We start from the raw sequence: 14,735 nt of genomic DNA on the forward strand, positions 1-14,735 counted from the left end.
CCGGGAGAGAGATTGAGGAAAGACAGAGAAATGTTGAGCGGTCCACTTCCATCGCCATTCCTGTTGTCCTCCCTGAAGCACAACAGTATCCCTTTCCTCTGTTTCATAAGATTATATTCATTGTACTCTTTCTTCACATTCCAATACTGGCGTATGATATAGAGATAGTCTATGATGAGTCTCATTGACTGTCGTTTGACTAAGCTTATGTAGAATCTTAATTTGACCTATTGCCACAGAAAAAGAATCCTGTCGAAACAGGATTTGAATGTTTAGACAGTTATATAATATAACTGTGCGTTAGTGTGGGTTTTCAGTGAAATTATGTAAATCACGAAGCTCATCTGCACTTCCTGCAATTTTCAGCAACAAAAGAGTGATCAAATTAAGATCGTACATCTGTATGTGTGCGAGTAAAAAAAAAAAAAAAAGGACTCCTCAAATCAAATTTCGGAAGGCAAAATAATCATGAAGGTTGACACTTTTCTTCCATCGCAAAATACCAAGGAGGAAAGTGAGGGAGGAACACACACAGTCACAGCCTTGCCTCAACAGCGTGAACTCACCATCATCCAGAATGACAAGGAGGGGAGCCAGCAGGTCACACATGCCCTGCACATAGCCAATCTCCAGGTGCTGCCAGATATAGCTGAGAAGAGAAGTCGACATCACGTGCGTGTGTAACTCATTCATTCTTCCCATTTTCCCATTTGACATTGAGCTCCACACATAACATAATGACTTATAGATTATTTCCAAACCTTTCTGCAAAAGAGCACTAGAGAATCATGAAAGACATGGTTTTTATTTTACCTGCACATGATGTTGCGCAGTTTCTCCAGGTTGGCAGGGGTAAAGTACCAGTAGTTTCTGTCACACCTCTGGACATCCTTCTCAATGCGGTGCAGGTTCATCGTGTACATGTCCAAAAGCTCTTGCTACAACAAAGGCGCAACCCCCCCCCCCCACACACACAAAATGTTTAAGCATAACTTACTCGTAACTGTAAAATCAAAAAGCTAAATAAATCTAGATTATTATGAAAATAAAATGGCAGGTGCCTACAGAATAGGTGGTTCCGATGGATGACACTGGAGAAATGTCCTCGTTTGTCAGCTCTCTGCCCACGGTCAGGGAGTCAAATTGTGGGAAGATGCTCTCCATCTCAGGCTCCTCGGACAAGTTGGACTCTGTGCCCTCTGGGCTGGTTTTGCACTGCTCCTCCTCCTCCAGTTGGAGCTCCAGATGGGGGACTGAGCCCTCAGAGAGAGCGACCCCGACCCCGGAACTGTCGCACGGACCAATCCGGTCCCACAGTGGGGCAATGGAGACGGTGGCCATCTCAATGGCTCTTTTTCCCACTTCCTTAGATTTTGTAATGTCCTCCACATTTTCCTCTGCAACTTCTTCGCGTGACATTGTCTTAACCCCCTTTGTTTCGGTTACCTCTTCAAATTTTAAAGTCTCATTGGCTTCTACTTCTTTCTCAGTTTCTTTTTTTTCCATAGTCTTTCCTTCAGCTTCCTTTACTTCTGATGTTTCAGCACTCTTTGTTTCTCCAGCCTCTGAAGTTCGCTCAACCTCGAATTCTGATGTCTTGTCCTCCATTGCTTCTGCAGTCATCGTTGATGTCAATGCCTTCTCCTCTTTTGGCTCTCTATGGTTTGTTTGGGATGTTTCATTCTCTTCTGGATCTACAGACTCTGGTTCTGATCCTTCGTCCTCTGTTTCTCTTGACTCTTGAGTTTTCAATGTCTCTGCTTCCAGTGACTGCAACTCCTCTGTGTCTGCTCGCATGGTTGGCTCTCCATCCAACATTTTCACCACTTCTGTCTCAGGCTCTTTAGCCTCCGTTGTTTTGAACTCATCTGTTTTGGACTTCACCGTTTCTTCTACAGCATCCACTTCTGCTTTCGGTAACTCAATGTCCCCCTTTTCATTGATCCTTACCTCTTCTTTCTCGGGAGGTCCAGTCACGGAAGTATTTTCTTCCTCCATTTTCTGGCTCTCTAACGCACCTAGGTCTGCTGCCTTGTCCTCCCTTGTCTCTGTGTTTTTGTCAATTTCAATCTCTAGCACCTCTGTCTTGTCAATTTCTACTTCTGGCATTTCTGTTTCTACTGGCTCTACTGTCACTGTATTTTTGTCTATTTCTATATCTGGCCCTTCTGTCTCGTTGCCCTCAATCTCCTGGGTCACTTCGGTCGCACTCTCTTTTTCCTCCTTCTCTGGTGGGTCCTTGGCCTGGAGGTCCTTCTCCTCCTGCAGGGCTGGGGGTTGGGCTCTCGGGCTATCTGCCTCCAACTCTTCCTCATGGGCTTTGACTGGGCTCTGTGGGGCTGGGGCCAACTGTGGAGGAGTGCTGGTGATGTTTTTAGGGGTGGTGTCAGGCGCAGTGCTGTCCTCTGTGCTCAGAGAGCGGTCTGACAGGCCCGAGGTGACTGAGAAGTTGCGAGAGGAGGGGTGACCCGAGTCTGGGGAGCTGGTCCCGTTGGGCAGGGCTCCTCCATTGGGGATCTTGGGCACCTGCTTGGCCTCTTTGCACTTGGGCTCGGTCTCAATCTGATCCACCTCCTCCACAGACTCAAACACCTAAAAGAACAAGCCAGAGGGAAGCAGGCTAAGGGAAGGGAGGATGTGAACTGAAGAACTAGCAGGCGAGAGAGTGTGGTTTTGAGCAGGCGAGATAATGTGGGGTTGAGGAATACTGGTTCAAAAAAGCAAAAGATACCTTTACACATAATATAACAATATAAATATAACTGTAATAGACTAGAGCAGCGTTTCCCAAACTTTTCTTCTTCTTCTTTGAGATTGGGTTGGTGGATCGCATCCAACTTTTAAGGTGCATACACCGCCACCTACTGTACTGGGGTGTGAGGCCAGTCACGGCCTACCTCATTCAAGTTTCTCTAAGTGAAATAGAGCCCTAGACAACATTTCCCTCCCCTTTCCTCCCCCCACTACATCACCTAAACCCCAACCCGTCCAGCCTCTCTAACCCTTTCACACAACCTCTCCCTATCTACGTCATACAGTTCACAAAATATCAACACATGGTCTACCGTTTCCTCCATTAAAACACTCATCACACAGACCTGTTTCATGTCACCCAATCATTCGCAAAATGGCATTCAAACCCGTGTGCCCAAACTGTAGTCTATTCAGCACTACATCCCATACTCCCCACCTCTTCCTTAGCTGACTGGTGCATGCAATAAAATTGCCTCCTCTCACTATTAGCATCCCACTCGCTTTGCCAAAGATCAGGCCCTTTTGCCTGGATCAAGTACTTAACTTCCCTACGGCCCAACGGGACCTGAATATCTACCCTCTCTCCTCACCGCACTCTTAGCCACCACATCAGTCTTCTCATTACCCTCCACACCCACTTGGGGAGGAACCCAACAAAAGCTTACCACCACTCCCATCCTCTCCAATCCCATTAACAGCTCCATAATTTCCATACACAACTCTCCCCTATCCGACCTGCCCGTCTTCACACTACTCAACACTGCAGCTGAATCAGAGCAGATCACCACTCTGAATGGCTTCACCTCCTCCACCCATCTCAAACCTAGAATCATGGCCATCAACTCGGCCACCTACACATAATCAGTTAACCACTTACATACTCTAACATTGAAATCTGGGATACACACTCTTCCCCCCTCCCTACCACTGACTGGATCCTTTGAACCATCTGTGTGTGTGTGTGTGTATATATATATATATATATATCCCTAAAAACAAATAAAAAATGATTTTCTAAAATATACATACATACATACATACATACATACAGTTGAAGTCGGAAGTGTACATACACTTCGGTTGGAGTCATTAAAACTCGTTTTTCAACCACTCCACACATTTCTTGATAACAAACTATAGTTTTGGCAAGTCGGTTAGGACATCTACTTTGTGCATGACACAAGTAGTTTTTCCAACAATTGCTTACAGACAGATTATTTCACTGTATCACAATTCCAGTGGGTCAGAAGTTTACATACACTAGGTTGACTGTGCCTTTAAACAGCTTGGAAAATTGCAGAAAATTATGTCATGGCTTTAGAAGCTTCTGATAGGCTAATTGACATTATTTCAGTCAATTTGAGGTGTACCTGTGGATGTATTTCAATGCCTATCTTCAAACTCAGTGCTTCTTTGCTTGACATCATGGGAAAAATCAAAAGAAATCAGCCAAGACCTCAGAAAAAAAATCGTAGACCTCCACAAGTCTGGTTCATCCTTGGAAGCAATTTCCAAACTCCTGAAGGTACCACGTTTATCTTTACAAACAATAGTACGCAAGTATAAACACCATGGGACCACGCAACCGTCATACCGCTCAGGAAGGAGACGTGTTCTGTCTCCTAGAGATGAATGTACTTTGGTGCGAAACTTGCAAATCAATCCCAGAACAACAGCAAAGGACCTTCTGAAGAATTTTTTATCGTTTTTCACAATTCCTGACATTTAATCTGGAGTTTAAATGTATTTGGCTAAGATGTACAGTATGCAACTTCAACTGTACATACACACACACACACACACACACACACGTGTTTTGCAGATACTATTTAATGAAGCTGCTAGTTGAGGACTTGTGAGGTGTCTGTTTCTCAAACTAGACACGCTAATGTACTTGTCCTCTTGCTCAGTTGTGCACCTGAGCCTCCCACTCTTTCTATTCTGGTTAGAGTCAGTTTGCGCTGTTCTGTGAAGGGATTAGTACACAGTGTTGTTCGAGATCTTCAGTTTCTTGTCAATTTCTCACATGGAATAGCCTTCATTTCTCAGAACAAGAATAAACTGACGAGATACAGAAGAAAGTTCTTTGTTTCTGGACATTTTGAGCCTGTAATTGAACCCACAAATGCTGATGCTCCAGATACTCAACTAGTCTAAAGAAGGCCAGTTTTATTGCTTCTTTAATCAGCATAACAGCTTTCAGCCTTGCTAACATAATTGCAAAAGGGTTTTCTAATGATCAATTAGCCTTTTAAAATGATCAACTTGGATTAGCTAACACAACATGCCATTGGAACACAGGAGTGATGGTTGCTGATAATGGGCCTCTGTACGCCTCCATAGATATTCCATTAAAAAAAAGCAGTTTCCAGCTACAATAGTCATTTACACCATTAACAATGTCACTGTATTTCTGATCAATTTGATGTTATTTTAAATGGACAAAAACAAGGAGATTTCTAAGTGACCCCAAACTTTTGAACGGTAGTGTGTATATATGTGTACATCTCCACACCCCGTCTCATGTCCTCATCTTCCCTCAATCATATCCACAGCTACACTAGGTTTCGGAAACAACCACGGAGGAACGTTCCCCAATGCAATTGCCGGCCCTTTCTCACTCTCCCCTGGTCCATATTCTACCACTTTCTGCCCAATTGTCCACCCGTACGCCTCTGCTTACCCACTCCTCGATCCCAACATTCCCCATTTGCCATGACCGCAGGATATCTTTCTGAACTCCTTTGCAACTCCTTCTGAACTCCTAATGCAAGTTTGTCCCGCTTTATCGTCAGTGCCAGTTCCCCATTATCCACCTGCAATGTCTCAAGAAGTGGTGTCATCCTGAAGGCACCAACAAACACTCTCAGGGCCCTTGACTGTATCCTATCCAAGCGCTGTAGTACCGTTTTGGCTGCCGATCCATATACAAAGCACCCATAATCCAAAGATGACCTGATCAAAGCCTGATCAACAGTGTTTGTCTATCCGACCCCCAATCACATTCTGCCACTGCCCTCATGAGGTTCAACACCTTCATTCCCTATTTTCAATATACTCAACATGTCTCTTCCACATAAGCCTCTCATCAAACCACATACTCAAAATACTGCAACTCAGACACCCGATCTATATCCTGAACGTACAGTGCCTTGCGAAAGTATTCGGCCCCCTTGAACTTTGCGACCTTTTGCCACATTTCAGGCTTCAAACATAAAGATATAAAACTGTATTTTTTTGTGAAGAATCAACAATAAGTGGGACACAATCATGAAGTGGAACGACATTTATTGGATATTTCAAACTTTTTTAACAAATCAAAAACTGAGAAATTGGGCGTGCAAAATTATTCAGCCCCCTTAAGTTAATACTTTGTAGCGCCACCTTTTGCTGCGATTAAGTCGCTTGGGGTATGTCTATCAGTTTTGCACATCGAGAGACTGAAATTAATTTCCCATTCCTCCTTGCAAAACAGCTCGAGCTCAGTGAGGTTGGATGGAGAGCATTTGTGAACAGCAGTTTTCAGTTCTTTCCACAGATTCTCGATTGGATTCAGGTCTGGACTTTGACTTGGCCATTCTAACACCTGGATATGTTTATTTTTGAACCATTCCATTATAGATTTTGCTTTATGTTTTGGATCATTGTCTTGTTGGAAGACAAATCTCCGTCCCAGTCTCAGGTCTTTTGCAGACTCCATCAGGTTTTCTTCCAGAATGGTCCTGTATTTGGCTCCATCCATCTTCCCATCAATTTTAACCATCTTCCCTGTCCCTGCTGAAGAAAAGCAGGCCCAAACCATGATGCTGCCACCACGTTTGACAGTGGGGATGGTGTGTTCAGGGTGATGGGCTGTGTTGCTTTTATGCCAAACAGAACGTTTTGCATTGTTGCCAAAAAGTTCAATTTTGGTTTCATCTGACCAGAGCACCTTCTTCCACATGTTTGGTGTGTCTCCCAGGTGGCTTGTGGCAAACTTTAAACTACACTTTTTATGGATATCTTTAAGAAATGGCTTTCTTCTTGCCACTCTTCCATAAAGGCCAGATTTGTACAATATACGACTGATTGTTGTCCTATGGACAGAGTCTCCCACCTCAGCTGTAGATCTCTGCAGTTCATCCAGAGTGATCATGGGCCTCTTGGCTGCATCTCTGATCAGTCTTCTCCTTGTATGAGCTGAAAGTTTAGAGGGACGGCCAGGTCTTGGTAGATTTGCAGTGGTCTGATACTCCTTCCATTTCAATATTATCGCTTGCACAGTGCTCCTTGGGATGTTTAAAGCTTGGGAAATCTTTTTGTATCCAAATCCGGCTTTAAACTTCTTCACAACAGTATCTCGGACCTGCCTGGTGTGTTCCTTGTTCTTCATGATGCTCTCTGCGCTTTTAACGGACCTCTGAGACTATCACAGTGCAGGTGCATTTATACGGAGACTTGATTACACACAGGTGGATTGTATTTATCATCATTAGTCATTTAGGTCAACATTGGATCATTCAGAGATCCTCACTGAACTTCTGGAGAGAGTTTGCTGCACTGAAAGTAAAGGGGCTAAATAATTTTGCACGCCCAATTTTTCAGTTTTTGATTTGTTAAAAATGTTTGAAATATCCAATAAAATGTCGTTCCACTTCATGATTGTGTCCCACTTGTTGTTGATTCTTCACAAAAATACAGTTTTATATCTTTATGTTTGAAGCCTGAAATGTGGCAAAAGGTCGCAAAGTTCAAGGGGGCCGAATACTTTCGCAAGGCACTGTATATTTGCAGCCTAACATCTTTAACCTTCCTCCTATACAAACACCATAAAGCAGGTCTTGGCCACAGACGTCCTAAACCACCATGTTAGAGACCGATCTTCCACAACTCCCACAGGTTCTTCCTCATCACATATTCCACATTCCTACCTCTCTCCCATCCAGCCCCATTATCAGCATACAAGGCCACACTCAGTCCCTGTCCCACCTTTTTAAATATATAATCTATCATCAGGGTGAACAACACCGGACTAACCACACGTCCCTGAGAAGTACCATTGTCCACTTCAAACCACATTGACAATTCTGGACCACCACACGTTTCCACCCAGCAGGTATCACCCCAGCCCTCAGCACCTTCTTATACAAGCCTAACACTGCTTCCAACGCACTGTCCGGTGCATGTTAAACATCACATAACACACCCTGTCTTCTCAAGGAGCAGTCCGTCCGCATCCCTCCAACGCCCTTGTCATATCATAAAGAGAAAACTCTGCATCCATAGCTTCTCCTTACTCCCCTTTTTTCTTTAAAACATGTCCATGCTCCTTTAACTTTCCCTCTTTACTTGATACAGCGTTGACATTGGTTTCTACCAACACTGGAATCCGAGGATTTTTACCCTTCCCCGTCATTTTCTTTTTTACATAGGTTTGCAACATTAGGAATATTATAGTTGTATAAAACAAAAATAAGATCAAAATTGAAAGATTAAATGTATAAAAAAAGCAACAAATTGTGTGTCGGAACAATGTCTAGCCTTTGGAGATGCTCTAAGATGCTTATCTTGAAGCCATAATACAACATATTTCCATGAAAATAGTGATTGCGTTCTACAATTTTCAGTATTGTGGGACTAAGCAGCTTTAGTGTATGAGTCATGCGACAGAAGTGGTGCAAATTGGGGGTTGGAAGAAAAACTATTCCAACATACAGTATATACAGTATTTACCTGTATTCCTTATCACCCCACTAAATTTGTCACTACCAAAACATAGTGAGAAAGTTGCAATGAAGGGAGAACCATGCACAGTAGTAATTTTATTAACCTTCTATTACAGATACAGTAGCAGTCAAAAGTTTGGACACCTACTCATTCAAGGGTTTTTCTTTATTTTTTGCTATTTTCTACATTGTAGAATAATAGTGAAGACATCAAAACTATGAAATAACATATGGAATGTAGTAACCAAAATAGTGTAAAACGAATCAAAATGTATTTTATATTTGTGATTCTTCAAAGTAGTCACCCTTTGCCTTGACAGCTTTGCACACTCTTGGCATTCTCTCAACCAGCTTCATGAGGTAGTCACCTGGAATGTATTTCAATTAAAAGGTGTGCCTTGTTAAAAGTTCATTTGTAGAATTGATTTCCTTCTTAATGTGTTTGAGCCAATCAGTTGTGCTGTGACAAGGGGTTGTATACAGAAGATATCCCTATTTGGTGAAATACCAAATAGCTATTAAGGCGAGAACAGCTCAAATAAGCAAAGAGAAACAACAGTCCATCACTACTTGAAGACATGAACGTCAGTCAATCTGGAAAATGTCAAGAACCTTTAAAGTTTCTTCAAGTGCAGTCACAAAAACCATCAAGCGTTATGTTGAAACTGGCTCTCACGAGGAACGCCACAGGAAAGGAAGACCCAGAGTTACCTCTGCTGCAGAGATAAGTTAGAGTTAACTGCAACTCAGATTGCAGCCCAAATAAATGCTTCACAGAGTTCAAGTAACAGACATCTCAACATCAACTATTTAGTGGAGACTGGGTGAATCAGGCCAAATTGCTTCAAAGAAACCACTACTAGAGGACACCAAAAAGATGAGATTTGCTTGGTCCAAGAAACACGAGCAATGGACATTAGACTGGTGGAAATCTGTCCTTTGGTCCAAATTTTACATTTTTGGTTCCAACCTCCGTGTCTCTGTGAGTAGGTGAACGGTTGATCTCCGCATGTGTGGTTCCCACCTTGAAGAATGTAAGAGGAGGTGTGATTGTGTGCGGTGCTTTGCTGGTGACACTGTTAGTGATTTATATATAATTCAAGGCACACTTAACCAGCATGGCTACCACAGCATTCTGCAGCAATATGCCATCCCATTTGCGCTTAGTGGGACTATCCTTTGACCCAAAACACACATCTCCAGGCTGTGTAAGGGCTATTTGACCGAGGAGAGTGATGGAGGGCTGCATCAGATGACCTGGCCTCCACAATCACCCAACCTCAACCCAAGTGAGATGGTTTGGCATGAGTTGGTTCTCATTGGTTCTCAGTGTAAAGGAAAAGCAGCCAACAAGTGATCAGCATATGTGGGAACTCCTTCAAGACTGTTGGAAATGCATTCCTCATGAAGCTGGTTGAGAGAATGCCAAGAGTGTTTATTCCAATATTTATGTAACTAGGCAAGCCAGTTAAGAACAAATTCTTATTTACAATTACAGCCTACCTCGGCCAAACCCAGACGATGCTAGGCCAATTGTGCACCGCCCTATGAGACACCCTGTCACGTTGGTATGAAGAGATTCTGGAGACAGGTGCAGGAACGCATAATAGGGTTTTATATTAAGCCCAAATTACGGCGTCCCGTGTAAAGGCACAGGGACAAAGACCAAACAAACACGTAACAAAACACAAGGTAGAAACCCAAAACAAAAGAGCGAGGAGTACCTCGAATAAATAACACGTGCACAATGATTAACACACGGGACGAGACCCGTAATCATCTGCGCAATCCACAAGGGCACAAAAGTCCAAACCACACAGCACAGGTACTCACACGCACCAACGGATGGAAATCAAAGGGCACACTTATACAAGTACTAATCAGTGGGAATAGGGGATAGGTGTGCGTAATGAATGTTCCGGAGGGATCCGTGACACTCCCAATCACGGCTGGATGTGATATAGCCTGGAATCGAACCGGGGACTGTGACACTATTTCATAGTTTTGATGTCTTCACTATTATTCTACAATGTAGAAAATAGTAAAATTAAAGAAAAACCTTTGAATGATTAGGTGTGTCCAAACTTTTGACTGATACTGTACATTTTATAAATCCTATTTGCATACAATTTAACTCGATTTTTTTAACTGAATTTATAGAAATATAATCTCTATTGTTCTCTGACTGTATGAATCTGAAACGTGTTCATTGATTGAATTACTTATACATCCAATTAATGATGTTGTTAGATGTTTCAATTTTTACTTGAGTCCAATGGGTGAGGATTGCTGGGTTGAGAGTGATCAGCCAATCATCCGAGAGCATTGCCTTCTTCAAATTGGGTTGCCTATGGTTTGTAAACCAAAGACTAAGGTAATATCCAGGCCAATACCAATATTTATACCAGGACATTGGTCCCAAGATCCAGACCCAGTGAGATTTTTGTTATGTCTCAAGACCAAAACCACTAAATCAAGAGTCCATAGGCCCTTTCTTCAATTGTAAGAAACTCAAATAGAGTAAATTTGAGTACAGTAGGATACAGTATAGTACAGTAGAGCACATTATAGACATTATGTTTTGGCCAAATAGATTTGGGAGCCCCCCTGCTGGCTATACATTTCAATACTCTACACTTTTTCCTGAAGTGTACACTTGTCCCCTACCCACATGGTGGTCTTCTGTAGCTCAGTTGGTAGATCACGTCACATGCAACTTTAGAAGGGATTTATCCTCAATGGCGCTGCCCATGCTGTCACAAACGCCATACTGCCACAGATACAAATATATCTCTAATGGTGTCAATTGTCTCAGTTGTGACCATTTCAGTTTGTACAATTTTGACTTATTTTGTATTTAAAAGAATCCCCATAGTTAGCCATCTTCCATTTGGACGGATGTACATCCCAGCAAACATATATTTTAGTCACAAAGGCGTACTCCTTATACTTGTTGATACATTAGTGACACTGTAAAAAAATACATGAAGATTTACCAACTTGCTCACTGATTTTCTCCTAAAGGTTTGCAGGACAGACTACTCACCATGTGGGGTACAGTCTCGTCACCTGGTGACATCTGCAGTGGTGTGACTTAAGGCACATTTATTCTAAGGTCTTCTAACATGTGTGTTTCAGTAGTGACATCAAAAGTTGGGACAGCCTTTCTGAGAAAGCTGTTTAAAAAGAAACCAAACTACTTATTAGATCAGTGTATTTCAATGTAACAATACAACTCAAATCATTAATTGCTTTATTTTCTATGAAGTTCAGGAGTCAGGGTTCGGGACAGCCACCGCTCAATATAAACAATTACTTTTTCCTATATTGTGTACTATATTACTTTGTACAATATGTTTTATTGCCTTGGATTGAATTAGGACATTTATTTACATCATGATATGTTCTAAGTTTGGAGACTTAAGCGTTTTTTAAATAGTTTTTGCGGGAATGGGACTGTAATTTGCTAAACTTTTGTAGAATCACCTCTATACAGGCAAGTGTGTATTCAGCCCTGTGTGTGTTATTATTCGGATGGTTAATTATTATGAATAATAGCTACTTTCAATTATGTGAGCATAGAGGGGGATAGAATGACGTACAAAATCAATGTAACATTTCATCTACAGTATTTAATAGGACTCTCAGAGTGCATGAGCGGTACCTGGGTGCTGCTGCTGGAGTCACTCTGCAGGCGAGCCAGGCTCTGTCTGTCTGAGCTGCAGCTCCGGGAGGACTGGCATGGTTAGTACCAGAGAACCAACAGGGGAGAAAACAGGTCAATAAAAACCTGGCACAACACAACATTCTAATGTGGACAAGTGATTCTGTAGGCCTGTATGCAATGATACGTAACTCTCATAAAGGCCGTGTATTATTGTGACCCAAGTGAACACTTCACTATATGCTTTGTACTTTGAGGCGTTGGAGATCTAACATCTTGGTCAAAACAACATATTGGACCACTGGGTATCCTGTGTGCTGCAAGGCTATGTGTGCGTGTGGACAGGCGTGCCCGCGCCACCTCATTGCTGATGCTGGAGTCATGGTGCAGCATCCTCTGGACAGGGTTGGGATTATCCACGCTGGCCGAGACAGACAAGCACTTAGCCAGCGCCGCTGCATGCTGCTCCTTCTCCCGCTGCCGCACGATGGCCTCGCAGCCCAGCCACTCGCTCATGGTCTGCTCGTAGCACGCCCGCACCTGCTCATCCACCTGCAGTGTCACAGGGCAAGGGCCAGGGGTTGGAGGTCAAGGGGTTTTCGTGGTGACATCTAAATGGCAAGTGTGACACCAACCTCTTTCCTGTCAGACTCAGACATGCCAAACTGGTAGTGGCCCAGGAGGAAGGGCCACACCTCCTTACGCAGCGAAGGATCAACACCGCCGAAGTACACCAGGCGCAGCAGCTCCTGCTCGTTATAGGCCTGGAGAGCAGAGAGGGACAGACCTCAGTCAATGAGATATAGAAAGGCCTCTGTACAGACTTGGGTTCAAATACCAGTAGTTGTCGTTTTCTTTAAGTTACTAGTTTTGTGAGTTTGATCGAGCCTGTATAGAGTGTGGGTTTCACTTTTAGGACTATTCCATTGGTTCTATTGTGCCAGGTGAGCCCAGGTCGGAATATACTGTACAGTACACACAACGACGTACCCACACATGAATAGACTAACGTTTACATATACTGTACACTGACATAAAACAATATGAACACATTGTCTACAAAACAAAAAAAAGCAGGCCAGTGGCTTATCTAGAGTAGATCAATTATTCTGCAGAATGGTTGTGTACACTGGATGTCAGTGGGGTCCTAATTCACTGTTGAATAATGTATAACACATAATAAAACAATATTTAACTAGGCAAATCGGTTAAGAACAAATTCTTACTTACAATGACAGCCTACCCTGGCCAAACCCGGACGACGCTGGGCCAATTGTGTGCCGCCCTATGGGACTCCCAATCACGGCCGGTTGTGATACAGCCTGGAATCGAACCAGGGTGTCTGTAGTGACGCCTCAAGCACTGAGATGCAGTGCCTTAGACCGCGGGAGCCCATAATCTAGCCCTTTTAGCTAAATGCCCAGATTGAATACAGACAGTAGGACTGTACAAACACAGGATTGGACACACATGGATGAACCAGATAGATTATTAGCCACCTGAAACCCTCCCATTGGTTGATTAGTCAACTGAATCCCACCCATTGGTTGATTAGTCAAATTAATCCCACCCATTGGTTGATTAGTCAACTGAATCTCTCTCATTGGTTGATTAGTCAACTGAATCTCTCTCATTGGTTGATTAGTTAACTGAATCTCTCTCATTGGTTGATTAGTCAACTGAATCTCTCTCATTGGTTGATTAGTCAACTGAATCCCACCCATTGGTTGATTAGTCAACTGAATCCCACCCATTGGTTGATTAGTCAACTGAATCCCTCTCATTGGTTGATTAGTCAACTGAATCCCTCTCATTGGTTGATTAGTCAACTGAATCCCACTCATGCAAATGTCTGCTGTTGATCTTAATGGCAAGCCACCCATGCAGATGTTTGGTTGTGTGAGTAAGAATGTGGTGAGTGATTTGATGATTAATGGGTGAATATAGATGAGTGTGTGTGAATGTGCGTTTGCATCTCGTCGCCAGGGGGTTTGGGCTGGTTGGTACTGTACAGTGTGTATCTCTGATGATGTTAGCAACGTTGCTAATAATGTGATGGTGATACTTACAGTGCAGTCCTGAAGGAACCTCTGCCACACCTCAGCGGTGAGGCCCGTGAAGGCATCGCAGGGCACATCGGGTGCCACGATAGTGTGGTTGACCAGGGCCGAGAGGTGTGTACGTACAGTGGACAGTTGACGACAATAAGCTAGCCCTGAAATATAAAAACATAAGCGCTTTCAAATTATCCTCCTTTCTGAGATAAAGTATTTAATAAGGCGTTCAAACATCCGACACCTAATTATTAGTTGGACGCTAGGCTAATTGATGAACTGTTTGAAATTAAAATACATTGCAACGCATTGCAAATCATCTAGGGGTAGAAAAGATAGAAGAGTTGTGTTCACAATCACGTACAGCCATAGAACGCCCGGGAGATTATCTGATACTTCATTTGGTCACACAGCAGCTTCAAAGGGGCTCTGTAGAGGGAAACAGCATATAAATCAAAGTGTCCTCCATAATGCCTTCTCTTCGATCTTCAGCCTTTACCGATCCTACTGACCTGAGAAGGATACGAGCTCCACAGACCCGGGTTCAAATACTAGTTT

General features: G+C 43.1%; 1 protein-coding gene across 2 annotated transcripts in view; it reads right to left on the bottom strand.

Moving 5' to 3' along the window:
- Positions 1-14,735, bottom strand: part of sgsm1a (small G protein signaling modulator 1a) — an 83,178-nt gene that overhangs the window by 9,156 nt on the left and 59,287 nt on the right. For both annotated transcript variants that reach the window (XM_020489556.2, XM_031830361.1), the window contains 8 exons: positions 14,542-14,606; positions 14,193-14,338; positions 12,759-12,887; positions 12,484-12,675; positions 12,124-12,195; positions 1,066-2,592; positions 814-938; positions 567-649 (listed from right to left, as the gene is read on the bottom strand). In XM_020489556.2, the coding sequence (XP_020345145.2) occupies positions 567-649; positions 814-938; positions 1,066-2,592; positions 12,124-12,195; positions 12,484-12,675; positions 12,759-12,887; positions 14,193-14,338; positions 14,542-14,606 (2,339 nt within the window). The remainder of the gene's footprint in view (positions 1-566; positions 650-813; positions 939-1,065; positions 2,593-12,123; positions 12,196-12,483; positions 12,676-12,758; positions 12,888-14,192; positions 14,339-14,541; positions 14,607-14,735) is intronic.

The sequence above is a fragment of the Oncorhynchus kisutch genome, linkage group LG8 (genome assembly GCF_002021735.2).
Source record: "Oncorhynchus kisutch isolate 150728-3 linkage group LG8, Okis_V2, whole genome shotgun sequence".
Taxonomy (NCBI): Eukaryota; Metazoa; Chordata; class Actinopteri; order Salmoniformes; family Salmonidae; genus Oncorhynchus; species Oncorhynchus kisutch.